The 17144-nt window shown below is 29.2% G+C and overlaps 1 protein-coding gene across 18 annotated transcripts in view; it reads left to right on the top strand.

Annotated features, from left to right (window-relative positions):
* LOC107441077 (UPF2 regulator of nonsense mediated mRNA decay) overlaps positions 1-17144 on the top strand; it is a 72733-nt gene that overhangs the window by 49814 nt on the left and 5775 nt on the right. For 14 of the 18 annotated variants that reach the window (XM_071185417.1, XM_071185421.1, XM_071185407.1 and 11 more), the window contains 7 exons: positions 462-644; positions 1833-1911; positions 4297-4376; positions 5776-5838; positions 5924-6002; positions 10215-10326; positions 15821-16039. In XM_071185417.1, coding sequence (XP_071041518.1) covers positions 462-644; positions 1833-1911; positions 4297-4376; positions 5776-5838; positions 5924-6002; positions 10215-10326; positions 15821-15896 — 672 coding nt within the window. In that variant the 3' untranslated portion in view covers positions 15897-16039. Of the gene's footprint in view, positions 1-461; positions 645-1832; positions 1912-4296; positions 4377-5775; positions 5839-5923; positions 6003-10214; positions 10327-15820; positions 16040-17144 lie in introns of those variants that run through there. The other 4 variants (XR_011637729.1, XR_011637728.1, XM_071185413.1 and 1 more) reach the window with 1 other exon arrangement.

Raw genomic sequence — 17144 nt, forward strand, 5'->3', positions numbered from 1 at the left:
TAACAAAAAAATAACTGTTCACAGAAACTGTAAATGGAAGCGGATATTTATTCAATATTGATCGCCCGTCTAAATGTCTCAGAAATTATAGAAAAAGAATTTAATTCGTATAATTGTTGGAAATCGCTTTTTTTTAGTTGGAGTGTTTTATCCATATCTTATGGTAGCAATAGTGATGGGATTGTTAAAGCATAACGATATATACGAGAAGACAAGAGATGTGGGAACAATTATGATTTAAATATGTTAGTCACATTTTTATGACTGCAGTTTTACTTTACTCATGTTGGCTCTCGCTGTACTTTTTTTTTAAATTTTTTTTTTAGTATTTGGGGCACTCTTTCAAAAAGACGTTGCATTTCCCTGATATAGTTTTATTACGTTTTATGTAATTTTAGTTTTTATTTTTAAATTGCTAATAAAATTTTTTATTTATTGGATAATGTGTTCTATTTACTCAGGATGATGAGAATGAGGTGGACAACAGTCGACCTGTGATGTCCCAAAGTGATGGCGATATTGATCCTGCCTCTGAGGGAACGGAAGATGCACCCCTCGTACGTCCCGTCACAAAGCAGGTACAGACGGCCGAGGACGATGATTTCATGACTGCTTTCGACAGAATGCTGTCCGAGAGCATGCTGGTAAGGATTCAGACATTCACATTTTAACTTACATTAAAACTTTAAAAACGGAAAGTGTTTCCTAAAGAAAATAGCGTCTCAAATAAGTGAGACAAGTTCGAAAATAGCTTGGACAGTTTGGTTTGTTTCGTACTTCTCATAACCTGCTTGATACAGATATAATATATTCATATTAGTAGCTATTCAGATATAAGGAGAATATTTTTCTGTTTTATTTATTTTTATTCCTCTATTTTTACTTTCTCCTCAAAAATTCTTATTTTTTCCATGTTTTCAGCCACTGATTTTTTTTATTGTTTTAGTAGTTTTTAAAATATAATTTTCTAATTTATGATAATTCTAAAAACTTCATAACTGAAAAATCTTTATTTGGTTGTGAGTTAAACATGTTTATTGTAGTGCTTCCTTAAATTAGCTGTAAAATTTCTAACCAGAATAATATTTAGTTACATTCATCAAGGAACATAAGATGGGTTTTAATCTTCAGAAAATAGTATCAAAAACTTTATACAGAGATTAAGGACTCCATTTTACTATTGGGTGTTTCTGTATATTTTACTGTTATTTAGTAAAGATACACTTTTAAGTAATTGTTTTTTTGACGAAAAAAATGTCACCTTTGGATAAAGCATAGCTTATTACAATACATAAATAATTAATATATATAAAAGTAAAATTATGCGTGAAGGACTGTTGAACTTTAAATACGGACATAAAAATTTTCTAAGGTAAAAGTTTTAAAATGAAAATCCAATTTGAAATAGAAAGGGGAACATTTCATTAAATTACATAAAACAAACTGGGAATATTAAAAACATTTTTAAAAAAAAATTATTGTTGAGATGAGACATATTTTACTATGAATATTTGACGAATTCAACTTCTTTCCTCTTTGTTGTGCTTATATGTAATAAATTGTCTCATATTAAAATACGTTTGCATACATTTATTTTTTTATTTGCTATCTATTACTATAAAGTTTTTGTCTTATACAATTATTTTTGTAGTGTTTTGAAAATAAATATTTTGATTATTTGTATAACAAAGGTAATTCTATGTACTTTTTTACAATAATATTTACCGAAACAAATGCTAAAATGTATACATAAAAAATTTATGGAATTTATTGTTTGTGTTTTCCATTTGTAGTATTAATAAAATTTTATAATTTTGATAATTCACTTTCAGCATCGTAATCAGGAGTCAGTCAAACCACAAGTAGACATTGTCATCCCAATGAATATTAAAGGAACCAATAAAAAAACAGGTACACATTTATCAAAAATTCATGTATTATTTTTCAATTTTCAATACATATTTTGTTAGTTATTTTGAACAATTTTTTTCGTAAAATTTTTATAATTGCTTTATTATTTTGATTATGAATTTTTTTTCTCTGTATTTGGTAACTCTGTATTCAATCTCATCATTTCAACTAACAATTTGTTCTACAGGAATTGTCTATTAGTTATTTGAAAGGTAATTTTAACATATTTTAATAGAAAATGTGAATGCAGCAATTCATTATACTATAGCTTGTAAATTGCTCAAAATTGAAAAGTAAATTCTACATATTTCAGTAAAAAATATTGCTGTAAAAATTTATTATGCAATAATAGCTTGTAAATTAATCAAAATTTAGTTTTAGCATATTTTTTGTAAAAAGGTGTCTGTCTAGTTTGTTCAAGATATTTAAAAAAATTTTATTGCACGATTTTATTTATTAATTAAATTTTTCACCTAAAGAATTCTTTACACTAAATATACCAACATTTTACAATATAATACAACATACAATATCCGGTCTTTTGACCAGTTAACTAACTAAATCTTGAATTGTTAACTAAATCTTCACTTAAATAGTTTGGAATGTTTTTCAAATTATTATTTTATGCTTGCAAAAAATCCATTTTTGTAAGCTTTTGAACACATCTTCATTCAGGCACATTCTTTTTTCTGAGAATTTCTTTTTTTCTTATAACCATCGTTGAACAGCCGACCCAATTTTATGGGTTTGGGACTACTCATGTTCCTCGCCTTGTCATTTTGAACCCAATCCAGAAGACAAGGGAACTCCTGGATCGAGTATTGGGAGAAATTTGCCTTCGTAGAGGACTTTTGGATGGAACTAACCCGCATTTGCGTTATATGAAGAAGACCATGAGAACCTCCCACGGTTAACCTGACGACAAGGGGACCTTAATCCATAATCCGTCTACCACTGAGGATATTTCACGTCAGCATTGTGGTCGATGCGAGCCAGATGCGGAATTCGTATCGACAGGGTTCCCGGTTCGACCCGGTTCGCCTCATTGGAAGGCGAACGCTCTACCCCCTGAGCCATCGCGGCTCTGAGAATTTCTTAATGAAAACTGTAGCTCATTTATTTCTTCAATAAATGAAATATTTTTTAAATTTTTATTACAAAAGCATTTTTAATATGGCATACGCCAAGATTAAATGAATTTTTGGAGTGAACAAAATATTTATTATCAGTAAAGTTTTTTTTATCTTCTTTCTTCAAACCAACTTCATTTGAGCCATCTGATATTCAATGTTTTGACCATTAAGTACAGGGCAACTGTTGCTTTACCCAGGTAAAATAAATAGTTGCTGGTTATAACAAAATTTTATGCATTATCAGGGTTCCCACGGTCCTTGAGAGTCCTTGAAAGTCCTTGAATTTTTTGTTGCTAAATTTAGGTCCTTGAAAGTGCTTGAAAAACGTCTTAGGTCCTTGAAAAACTTGATAGGTCCTTGAATTTGTCCAATACTGCCGGCGACCCTTTTTATAAANTGAAATTAATTATTGCCACAACAAGCATTGTTGCTTCTAGTGAAATAGAAGAGAATAATTTTTGAAATTGGTCTTAGATTAAGGTCCTTGAAAATTTTGTTGAGGTCCTTGAAAAGTCCTGGAAAGTCCTTGAATTTCAATCTCATTATAGAGTGGGAACCCTGTATAATAAAAATTCAAATTTTTTAAAATAAAGTACTTAAAGGGATAAATAATCAGTAATTAATATTATGATTTTTTTATCAGTACTTAATATAGTTTGTTTTTCAAAGTGCAACAGCGTACCAAGTTTTTCTTCTCCTTCTAAACCAGCTTCATTCGATTCATCTGTTATTCAAAGTGTAGTCCAATTCAGATAGGGAAAGTACTGTATTTTCCCTGAGCTCCAAATTGGCGAGATTCAAAATAAATTTTTGTTAAAATGCTTTATAATAAATTTTTAAAAAAAATGTTATTGTTAGCATCGAAATTTAAAAAGTTATTTTTTACTTTAATTAGAAAAGAAATTTCAATTTGAAATAGCAATAAGGTGTTGCTTCTGGGGTTAGGAAAAAGTTGTATCCAAGTTTCTTAGCTCATTCTTGGAAATAAAATTTGAGAAAGAATTTTATGTATTTTATTATTTAGTTGAACAAATATCCATTATGAATAATCCATCCATTTTATGAATAATCCATTTTTTAATGGCCCCACATTTTTATCACAGTAATTTCTTCTTGCTCATGGTTAGTCCTATTATTTGTCTTACTTTTTAACTTCATAATTATTTTTCCCTAAAATTGTCAGTAACATTTTCTTATATGTAGGGTAGTGTACATGTATCTTTATATTGATTGAAAAAACTTTTCGTTTCAGTTACAATATTGGAACTGAAAGATGTTGAAAAGCCTACAATGAATTTCGTTTTAATGACAAGGAAAGGCAATAAACAACAGGTATTTTATTTTTAAAATATGAATTATTTTCTATTTCTTGTTTTCCCCAGGATCAGGCTTACCCGAAAAAGTTAGTAATTTTAATGGGATAGCTGCAAGTGATGTAGTGTGGGTATCTCGATCCTAATTGATTGTTGAAATGTGATATTTGTTTATGTTACCGACTGTTTTTTCAATTCTATTTGGAGTAAGCCAAGCCCATCAAGTATCAATTTTCTCAAGTGACACATTCTAATTTCTTCCACAAAGATTCTTTCTCAAAGATTTCAATTCTTTCAATATAGATTTACACAGAGACTTAACACAAATATAGGCACGAAGCCATGTGAAACATGAACAAACTAATTCTTCATCGAAGTTGCCAGGTGCACAAAACAAAAATATATCACGGTTACAATAAAATGCGTATACAAATAATAATAATAAGTTTAATAAAAGAAGTAGACGAGAACAAATTATATTTCAACTCATTCGATGTGCGATACGGCTCTGTATTTCACTAACTTCACATTAATTAGCATTTAAACTTATGCAGAGAAACTTAGCTCAACTTTAATACGCCATTTTGCTGATATAAAGATTAGCTGCCGCTGACGTCACATGTGTGAGTATGGGAGGTATTCTTCTTCTTGAAGTGCAAGTACCCAATTCTGAAATCTGCATGTTAAATCTTCGCCTAGTGAAAATTTAAGTCTTACAAAATGTAATATTTGACATATTTTTTGTCCAAAAGTAAGTTTCATTGCTTATTGAATAAATAATATTGCTATAAATAGAAAAATTATGGTCTGGAAATTATTGATACTTTACGGGAAAACCCAGGAGGCTCTGAGTTCTGATATTGTTTTAGAACCTTGTTAAAGAAAATATTTTTCAGGGAGGGTGGTAATAAAATTTTTTAGTTGAAAAATAGAACGCATTAAAGAAAGTGACTTTATTCCCCCTGCAGAATTTTTTTTTAAAAATAGCTTTTTTAAAGATACTCATTAAAAAATTTATTACTCTGCTCATTTTTTCAAAAAATAATTAATTTGCTTTACTTATTTTATTCATTGAAATTATTTTAATACGTCTAAAATTTTCAATAATTTTGGAATTAGTTATATCAACAATATTAACTGTGCAAAGGTTTTACCTGCTGAATTTCATGAAGGTCTTCAAACTCTCAGATGATATTAGAATTCAGACATGGACAAGAATTTCTGCTTTTAAAAATAAGTAGGCAAAAAATTCTATGTGCCCAGAGCAAAAATCAATGCTGCTATCCTTATAAACATGACCATCCTATGAGGTTTGCTTCTTAAAATCACTTTAACACTTTCTTATTTTAATTTTTTAAATTTATATAAAAAATTACATTTTTGTTTATAAAAATTTCTTTTTTATACTCTTTTTACAGTTCAAAAATTTATCTGTTCCTGTCTCCTCAGAATTAGCACAAAATCTAAAAGACAGGGAAGAGGTAAGAATGTTTTGAATTATAGTTGACTTATTTTTGCCCTTTTTAGTAGTTTCATAAAAATAAAATAAAAATTCTGTTATTTCAGGCTGAGAGAATGGAAAAACAACATGTGAAGTTACTCACTCTTAACATTAATGAAAGACAAGAAGAGGAAGATTATCAAGGTATGCTATTGTGTTAACAAATAAAAATAAAAAAAATTCTTGTTAGTTCTAGCTGTAGCACCCAATGTGCATCATTTGCCAGAGTAAAACACTGTGCACTAACCCATATGTAGAAACAAATAACAAGTTGCCTTATTAAACAATAAGTAAACATATACAAAAATAATATAAGTCAAAAAAGTTTGGCTCAAGCCTTCCAATATCTCTCTTAGATGTCACTAGAGAGTGCTTAAAGATGCTCAGCATCCATCACTTACTCATTATTGCTCAAAATATAATTTAGGGTAGATAATAATCCAAATCTATGCAGAGAACATTAAATATTTTTTTTTATTTACTGATTTGTGTGATTGCAAAACATAGGAGATAACTTTTTTAATCAGTCTGAATGGGTTTAAAGGAATAGAAAATTTTTAGATTTTCTAAGCAATTAAGTAGAGCTGGGCGATATATTCTAGGAATCTAAAATTTTTTTGGTATGAGAATTCTAATTCAGCCCCAGCAGCATGTAAATATTTAATCAGGATGATAGTGAAATACTAATGAAGCGCACCTATAATTTCGACGAAAACCGTCTAGATGCATGAATAACAGATAAACAGCACCAAAGAGAGAGGAAATCTTTAATTGGAAATGGAATTAGTGTAGTCTATATTTGTTTTCCTAGTCTAACGCACTGCTGTTTTAAAAGAGTTGTGTAGTGATCTGAAAAACCACTGGTTTGTAAAAATTCCCTACAACTACTTTTAATGTAGTTTATTAAAGAAACTAGATTCAAATGTGACTAATTTTTTTTTAATTTTATTGTTATGAATCTTATGAAAATCAATCAGCACAGCATATTTATCATTCTTAATGTATTGTACTGTTAGGAAATTAGGTTTAAAACATAGGTTGAAATCTGAAGTATGGCAAAATTATCTTTACAAATATTTCTAAATACATATCACTTAAATAATATCTGTACGAAGTTGCCTAAATTTATCATTTAATCAGATAATTAAGATTGTATTAAACAGATAATTTAGATTGTCTTTAACAAATTTGTTTAAATTTATTACATAAAAATTAACTTATAAAATACAAATACCTTATTGACATTGCCTAATACCATACAAATACCTTATTAACATTGCCTAATAAACATTATATCACCCGCATTTTTTTACTTATTTATACTTATAAAATACATTACAAATGCATTTTCTTCAAATATACTTTCATCACTTATCACTTAAAAATTATCTCTATAAATTTACCTAAATATTTCTGACTTAAAAATTATCTATACAAATTTACCTAAATATTCAACACTTGAAAATTATCCATACAAATTTGCCTAAATAAATGTCAGCATAAAAAAATATTGTTTCCGTCTTGAGTTCAGATATTATTTAAATATACGCTGAGCATAAATATTTGGGATAGGTTCTTTACTGTTAGCTAGGGTCTAGACTAAATTCTGCATAGAATTCAAAATTGTTATCAAGGTTTTGAAACACCTTTTTTGTACTAAAAGATGTATCACAAAAAGTAACCAATTTATTAGGTTAAATTGTAAATAAAGTATAAATTTGTCTATTATTCATATATTTTTTTAATTTATTACAAGTTCAATTTTCACTAACTATTAAAGTAATGTAGACCAGGGTTTGTAGTTTTCCTGATTTTTTCTGATTAAAAATATACTGTCCTGATTTTTAGCATTTATCCTGATAACCCTGATTTTTTATTTATTTATTTTGTTCAGAATGTACCATTTTAACAAACACAATTTTAAAGGAATCATTTGGAATTTTTCTTTTTTACATTTCTTTCGGTAAGAAAGAAATAAGAAAAACTAGACCTATCAATGTCAAAACCAGTATGTTGTTTTTTTAATAAAAAACATGTATTAAATGAAAAGGAATAGGCGTAAAAGCAAAAACCCATTTCATTATCTTCCTTTCTCAAAAGAAAGAATAATTCCTGAGTCAAGTCTTCTTATTAAACATCAACCTTTAAGAAAAATTGTTTCCTTTTTTTGTTGTTGTTATTTTACGCCTCTTTTTATCATAAACCAGTCACAGACACCTGAAGCCAAGGTCAAGCACAGTAGGTGTTCCTTGTGCATAGGATACTTAAGAAGAACAAATGTTTTTTTCTTCTTCCCCTTTTTGGAATTCTATATATTGAACTTTTTGATTTGGGTTAGAAATCAAGACACTTTTTGTGGTCTCTTAAATCGATTTTGAAAAAATAAAATCTTTCTTCCATATTATAATTTCATTATTTTTAAATAAAAAAAACCTAATTATGCTCTTGCTGAACTCCAAAATATGATTGATATAAAGATTAAATACTGCTGCTAGGATCCTGTTATGGCTCCTATTCTACAAAATATTACAGTAAATTTTTTTTCTTGTAATTATATTGTCTATTATATGTAAACTTTTATTTTGCACCCAAAATAATCTGTGACTATTTTATTTTTCAACAATTGTTAAACTGCCAACCCAATTTTGGGCTTTCGACTACTCATGTTCAATTCTTTAGCTTTGTCATTTTGAACCCAATTCAGAAGACAAGGGAAATCCTGGATCAAGTAGGGAGAAATTTGCCTTGGTGGAGAACTTTTTGATGGAACTAACCCGAATTTGCGTTACATGGAGAGGAAGACCACAAGAGCCTCCCATGGTTAGCTTGACAACAAGGGGACTCTAACCCATGATCCGTCTACTACTGAGGTTATTTTATGAGGTCGGTGCGATCTGCGTGCTGAATTCGTAGAGACCAGTCTTCACTGGGATTCGAACCCAGTTCATCTCATTGGAAGGGGAAGGCTCTATCTCCTGAGCCACTATGGCTCAATCTGTGACTATTTTATTTTATAATCGTTGAATAGCCGATCCAATTTTGGAATTATGATTACTAATGTTCAACTCCATAACTTTGTCATTTTGAACCCAATCCAGAAGACAAGAGAACTCCTGGATCAAGTATTAAGAGAAAGTTTGCCTTCGTGGAGGACTTTTTGATGGAACTAACCCGCATTTGTGTTACAAGGAGAGGAAAACCATGAGAAGTTCCCACAAGATCCGTTTACCACTGGGGATATTTTACATCAGCACTGTGGTCAGTGCAAGGCGAGTGCGGAATCTGTATCTACCAGCCACTTCTGGGATTCGAACCCAGTTCACCTCATTGGAAGACAAACGCTCTCTCCCCTAAGCCACCACGGCTTAATCTGTGACTATTAAAGTTGTTTACTCCACATGATGTGCAATTTTGGTATTGGGCGTTTTTTAATATCATTAAAAGAGTGCAAGCTCAGTTTTGACCTAAGAAAAGAGGTTTTGGGTATCACTCTTCCACTTGGTTGAGAAACTTATTTCACCTTTTATGAAAAAAGTTTTTATTTCCTCCATGCTTTTCATTTTGAATAGCTTTTTTTTTAAAATAAAAATTCCAAGTTTTCACTAACAGTCTTCATTATCTAAAAATGTGAAGTAATGTTGTATCACAGTCTCTTTTCGGATCGTAGTGAATACTTTCCGTGTCGTGATTATTCTTTTCTTAGGTTGTAAAAGTAATCATAAAATTCAAAGGGTAATTCACTGTTTTTTTTCTCGCTAGTATTAGTTTTGATGCACTCAAATTTTTGTATGTTTTGAAATGAATGTTTTCTTTTTTTTTAAATTTCAAATCAATATGCCATACAAAAGTAAATTTTTCAGAGTTTTAGATGACACCATTTTTTTTTAGCTGTTTATTTTCTTTTCTTTAAAATGGTCTAGTATTTATGCATTTAAAATACCCTGATTACAAACCAAAACATACCAAAATATGACCTGATTTTTTTTCTTCTTTTTAATATTGGATCAAACTTTATTTTCAGCCATGGCAAGGCCCGTCTAAAGAGTACTTTGACAGTACTTATTTATATAATTTTATTTCTATTGTTGTGTTCCTTAAATTAACACAAACTTTATACTGGCAATTCAGTAAAAAAAAAATAGAAAGTGAGCATAATAAATGAATGAATTGCTTGCTTAGCAACCGGGTGACACAATCCTATATGTACAAAAACGAGCAGTGGCATTTGCTGTAAACCCGATGGGTGCCCAGTTTGTCCCCAATAATAATAAAAGTCCAGTGGGTTAAATAATCTTTGTATTCAACTAACAGAAAAGAACATGCATCAAATTAACATTTAGTTTTATTTGTTTTCAGAAATGCTCGCTTCGCAACAAAGGCCATCCGTGATGAATCTCAATCGAGACAGGAGGCAAAAGTATCACCATCCAAAAGGGGCACCTGACGCAGATTTAATATTTGGCAACAAGTAAGTTTCTTTGCCCCTCTCCTTTAGTCTTTGCAATTACAATATGTGTATATAAGGATTTCCTCTCTCAAGAAAAAAATTTGTATATAAATAACGCCGTATGCTCTTTTATGTTTAAAAATAAATTTAAAATAACAATTTTTGTTTCCTGTTAATCAAACTGTGTAATACTCACTTTTGAAAGATGTGTTGTATTTTTATGGTTTACAAATTTAGAAAAATATGTACCTGAAATTAAACTTCGTTTGTAATCATAACCATCATTTTGGCACTACAGCCCTTGCAGAGCCCTTCCTCTTTTAAGACTTTGGACCATCCTTTTCTGTTGGTCACACTTTTCTTGAATTTTGTAATTTTAAGTCCTCTTCAATTGGCTCCTTCCATCCAGGTCAAGGTCATCCACCAGATCAGTGATCACCACACTGTTGAGCATGAGTTCTTGTAGCTTGCAGGGACATTTCTTTATGTCACATTAACGATCCATAAACTTTATTTATCTACTGAGCTCATAAATCAAATGTAAAAATTTGTTAATAAGTTTGTTCATAGCTTATAGTAGGATTTTAAAATGGAAGGGTAAATCAGAAACTTCATTGGTTTGGCAACCATTCCTCTTTCTCTAGATGCGCCTTGTTTTCCATCTAATAATCTTTTAACACATCTTTTCAGGTTCATTGTCTTTTAATACATCCAAATCATTGGATTCTTTTTACTCTTATAGTTGTAACAATCTCCAGTTTTTAATATTTACCATAAATTTCTTTATTTGTTCTGATCCTCCAATGTACAGTCGGCAAAAAANAGGTTTTCCTCTCTCAAGAAAAAATTTGTATATAAATAACTCTTTTGTGTTTAAAAATAAATTTAAAATAAAAATTTTTGTTTCCTGTTAATCGAACTGTGTAATACTCAGTTTTGAAAGATGTGTTGTATTTTTATCGTTTACAAATTTAGAAAAATATGTAACTGAAATTAAACTTCATTTGTAATCATAACCATCAATTTGGCACTACAGTCTTCTCTTATTGGCTCCTTCCATCCCTTGTTTTCCATCTAATAATCTTTTAACACATCTTTTCAAGTTAATTGTCTTATAACATATCCAAACCATTGGATTCTTTTTATTCTTACAGTTGTAACAATCTCTAGTTTCTAATATTTACCATAAATTTCTTTATTTGTTCTGATCCTCCAATGTACATCCTCACAAACTACACCGGAAATATTTCTTAAAATTTTCCTTTCTTTTATTATTGTCTCAGATCTATCTAACCTTATTGGTTAAATTATCACTTAATATAGATTTTCAAATTTAATAATTGCTTTAAGAAGGTCTTTAAAAATTTTTGTTAAGCATTTTTACTTTTTTAAGCTAGTTTAGAGAATGTTAAATTCATATTGAAATATAAACTAAAAAAAAAAAATATTTATTTGACTGTTTTGTCAAAAAAATGCTATACTTTTAATTGGGCTAAAGATATTGTGTGAGCTTTATTTAATCTAAGATTAGCCTTACTTAATAACATTTTCATGTGGCTTTAGTTTATTAAAGAAAAATTTATTGGGGGAGGGGTTATTATTAAAGTAACTTAAATCATTTTTTTTATTGCATGATACTTATTTTATCTTTGAAGTTGCTGCACTTTTACTAGTGGGTTAAAAGTTTCTTATGAACTATATTATTATTCAATATTTTCCATTAAAAAAATTGTTAAAGCTTAGAATTTAAATGTTATTACTTATATTTATTGCTAATAATGCTCCATGATTTCCTATTACACAGTCGACTGTTGTCAGAATGTTTTTCTTATTGAACTATGAATGCAATATTAATTGAATATATCTTTTTTTTTAAAAAAAACTAATACATTATTTTGCGTTAGAGGCCTTTATACATTTATTGCAATTGCAAATAGTATTTTGCTCATACAATTTTTTAGCAGATAGATTATATCCCCAAATAAAAAAAATCAAGATATATTAGAATTATTTTTGGAATGATTTACCTTGTTTTAAAATTAAACTGTGTGAATTCAGTTAACATTTTGTGTCCTGTTACTGGTTTAATTTGTTTGCATGTGAACTGTTTTTATCCCTTAGTTCAAGCTTTCATGAATGTTTGTTAACTGCATGATAAGGAATATCCCTGTTTTGTTGGATGTTTCTGCTATTGGTTTCAAATATTTTAAAATTATCTATTAGTATATCTATTTTAGCTGTAAAGTATTGAATATAATTTTATGCTTAGAATTTTTTTTTTGTAGTGTTATAGGTGACAGATTGACCTAAAATTGAATTAAATCACTTTTGTAAGTTAAAAATAGCCAAACCTAAACTTTAAACACTGAAATCAATTGAAAAGTTTAATGGAAGATCATTAAGCAAGGTTCAGAGCTATCCTGATATTCCTGTTGTAAAATATTTTCTCCTTATTTATAGCTTTTTGTCCTGGTATTCCTAATTTTTCTGTGTCTATAGAACACCCTATTTTCTACGAATATGAATGCAGATTTTAAAATTATTGACTTGAGGAATCGAAAGATTTAGATTTTTATACATCATTTTATTTTAATTGTTAATATTAGTAATAATCGCAAGATTTGATAGTTCAAACTAGGGGAATACCCACTAATTATTATAATGCATGGTTCAGGCAAATAACCTCACCTGCTTTTTTGCAAACTCTTATGGGAATTCAGTCATTTTATAAAAAAGAAAACTGAATTAGGTTGCTATTTTACATTATCAAATTTTTGTGGTGATGAATTCAGGGGTCATTCAGTTATTTATTGCTTTCACCCAATTTAGTAACAAATCTTGTAGTTTCACAATTATTCATTCATCTGATTTTAAGCATGGTCAATTCTAATCTACAATACTGTAATCCATTCAATAATTAATTAGCAATGACTAAGTGAAATGGACTAAGAGGAAATTTCAAAAGTTATAAATTGTTCGAAGAAAAAAAATTCTAGACCAAAATATTTTTTAAGCAATATTTTTTTTTGTTCCTTTAATTGCTCTATGTGTTCAACTAAAGAAATTAGCTCTTTAGTATAACATAATACTTTTCTAAAAATATTAAATCAAATTTTTTCATTTTAAAAATTAAAAATATGAAAAAACTTTAAATCAGATAAATGAGGTTTTATTTAACTTGCATTATGTATTTACATTAAATATCAAACTGATCCAATGATGAAAAGTTTTTAGAGATTACTGCTATTTCATTAAGCAGTCATCATAAGTGTATTACAGTGAAACCTTTTTAAGTATACCACTTATTAGTATACTACCTTTTTAAGTATTCCCACAAGATGTTCCATGTAGCCCATGGGTTTCATGGAAAAGGTTACAGAAATTAGGAGAGTTAAGAACATTTCTTTTACCATTAATGGTTTTTTGAAATCTGTAATTTTATTTACATACAAATACTAAATTAATTAAATTATTTTTAATAAATTATTGAAGTAAAGTGACAATGAAAAAAATTCTGTATATACAGTCAGGCCTCGATATAAGGTCACCCTAAAGAACATCACAAAAGTGACCTTATAAGAGGGGTGACCTTTTAACAGATTCATTAGCAGTTCATAACTAAGCACGTAAATAGTACACATTATGATTTTTTTTAAAATGATAATACGAACGAAAGGGATCGGCCATAAATTAAATATTTAAGTCAATAAATTTTAGCAGAATTAGTAGCAAATTAAAGAAAGTTAGATTTTTAAATTAAAATAAAGCTGTTTACATATTTCCTCAAAGTGTACATACGTACATTACATCTTACCTCATTTAAAATAATCATTTTTGCAGGTCTGTCTCGTTTTTGGTTTCATTTTTCGAACAATGTTTTCTAGATTTTGTAACTTCTCAAAATGCTCAACTCCCTCATGGTTTGTAAAAAAATTTCGTATGACATTTGTTGCATTGAAGGCTTCCACTTGGGTTACAGTTACAGTCTCAGGATCACTGTCATTGTCCTCACTGTCCACAACTAGCGAAACAATTGCAGAAATTGTAGCTTGTTCGTTGGCTGCAACATTTTCCTAGAACTCGAGAGGAGTAATTGCCTTGTAAGGAAGTTAAATAGGCTTTTGTTCGAAAAGAGCTTCCCTCGCCTCTAATAAAAATGACCTTATAAGCGATAACGATTTTTAAAACTCGTCCATATATCCGATAATCTGTAACAAAGAATTCCTATTCAGTGAGCCGGGACATTGGAAAATTGGCCTTATATGCGGGGTGACCTTATATCGAGGTCTGACTATATATATATATAGATAGATAGATAGATAGATAGATAATTTAATTCATATAAATATTTTTTCTAATTATAATGTATTGAATAAATTATGAAGAGGATTTGTATTTATAAACGGCATTTTTGTTTTCCTGTTGAACTTTTCATTTCAAAATATGATAACTTAATTCAATAATAAAGAAAATGTATTTACGTGATAACCAATTCTCAACGTTTATAATAGTTCAGGTTCATTACAACCAATTTATTATGTATTTGATATTATTTTCAGCTTATTCTTGCACCAAAAACAAATAAAACCAAAGTATTCTACGGCAAGCCTGAAAATTTAACTGTTAAGATATAAAACCTAATCTTAAGACTGTCAACTTTTCTGAACAATTTTCGCTAGACTTCGTTTGGGTAGTTTTCGTAAAAAATTATTTTTGGCTTTTAATGTATTAGGATCGTATTTATTGTATATGTATCTAAAACCGTTGCTGAGAGGAAGAATAAAAACAGGTCTTAGGCAATGGAAGGTGGGCACAATATTTATTTAACTATTTTAAGAGAGAGAACAGTCATCCAAGTGACACACAAATCAAAGTGCTCTCCAATAAAAATTAGGGGAAATCTTGCAAAATAAATCCGTAATATTATTTTATCTTAGAGAAAAAGAGAAACATGAAAAATTGCAATTGGTCAATTACATAGGTCCAGAGAAAAGTATGTTTCTCACAAATTAGTAAAGGGAAAAACTTTAAAATGTTAATTATATACAATGCATACTTGAACTAAAACTAGTATAAAGGACAGAATGTGAATATTAAAGTATGATAAAGCACATAGTTTTGAATAATAAATTGAGATGAAGAAATAACATAAAAAAAGATTAGTTGAAGTTTTTTATGTTTATATATATATATATATTATTATCAAACATGTGTGTAATATACGTGTATAAAAAAAATAGGCACGTTTATGACCGTTTTCTTGAAAATTAACCGATTGTTAAGAGGTTAACACTGCTTTGTTGAAGAAAATATTTGTTCAATATGAATATAACTCTTAGAATGAGAGTTTTTGTTGTAAAATATCTCATTATCCAACATCTTTTAAAATATTGGTTAGTTATAAAAACCATTAAAGACTTCGCTCTATGTTTAAAAAAAAATCGTTTTTTAAGAGATAATTATGAGAAATCTAATAGCTCCCATCATTGATTTATTGATTTTTGTTACTTTTCAGTTTGCTTCTTAGTGAACTGAGTAATAATGGAGACATAATAGATATTGGAAGATATATAACGAAGAAAAAAAAATGAACAGAACTTTTGGAGAAATCGATGAATTTTGACATTACTTGCGTAGCTCCTTGACGTATTATGCTGTAAATAAGAACAACAAAAAATTTTTTTTATGAATTAATAAAATGTCATGATAGCTCATTATCTTTAATAAAAACAAACTTCTATTTCCTAATTCTGTGGAAACACTTAAAAAAATTATTTAATTCTTTTTGTTTCTTGCAAAAACTTTTTAAAGGAGACAATCGAAAGATCATTTGTAATCCATATTATTACGAAAGATCAAATGTGTTTTAGACTTGTGAATTTTGTATTCACCCTCCTTGCTTTAACATGGAATTGGTTGTTGAACAATTCACGATTTATCAATAAAAATGTTCCTATTCTGTTTTTACTTCACAAAGGGAAGAAAACAATTGTCAATGATAGTTATAAGAAGCATCTTTAAGGCTTTTTTCTTTCAAATAAATTGATATGATTAACTTTTTTTCTTCTTTTGGCATGTGAATGAGAAATTATGGAGTCATTTAGGCAAGTTAAGAGCTGTTTCTAAAGAGGCAGCACATTTGAAAAAAAAGAATTGAGGAACAGTAAATTTCTACAAGCATTTGCATAAAACATTCATCACTACATAATTTTTCTATATTATTTTCTTCATTATATTATTCTGTTAGATTTATTTAATTTATGATATTTTCTGCAATGAACACTTTTATGATTTTAAATCCTTTGGGTGAGAATCACTCTTTAAGCTAGAATGCAGAATTCTCTCTAGGAATAAACAAGGTCTTTTCCTCTCGGAAAAGGTCACTCACTAGACACCGTAAAAATTTGTCAAAATATGTTATATTATATAATAACTGAATTTTATCCACAACAAGTTCTAAATTAACCTCTTATACTATTTTATGTGTGGCTGGGTGGCGCAGTTGGTTTGTCGTCGGCCTTCTGAGCCCAAGTCTGCGGGTTCGATCCCCGGCCCAGGCATATGTCGGCGGCCATGTCGTGTGATTATACGGCATGTAAAAGATTCCTGGAGTGTCTTATTGGCTCTTGGCATTTCCGTCAAAATTAAATTCCTAGTGCACTTTAGCATCCAAATAGAGTCTTGGTGCTGCCATCTAGTGTGGCAGAAAGTAGACGTCGAAATTAACATGACCAAATTTAATGGGGTATCTCACCCATTGTGGTGGTCCTGAAAGAGTGGATACCACCTCTGGAGAACGCACTAGGTCTGCTCATCAGCAAGACCGATTGTGCAGCTCA

Source organism: Parasteatoda tepidariorum, chromosome 9 (assembly GCF_043381705.1).
Source record: "Parasteatoda tepidariorum isolate YZ-2023 chromosome 9, CAS_Ptep_4.0, whole genome shotgun sequence".
NCBI lineage: Eukaryota > Metazoa > Arthropoda > Arachnida > Araneae > Theridiidae > Parasteatoda > Parasteatoda tepidariorum.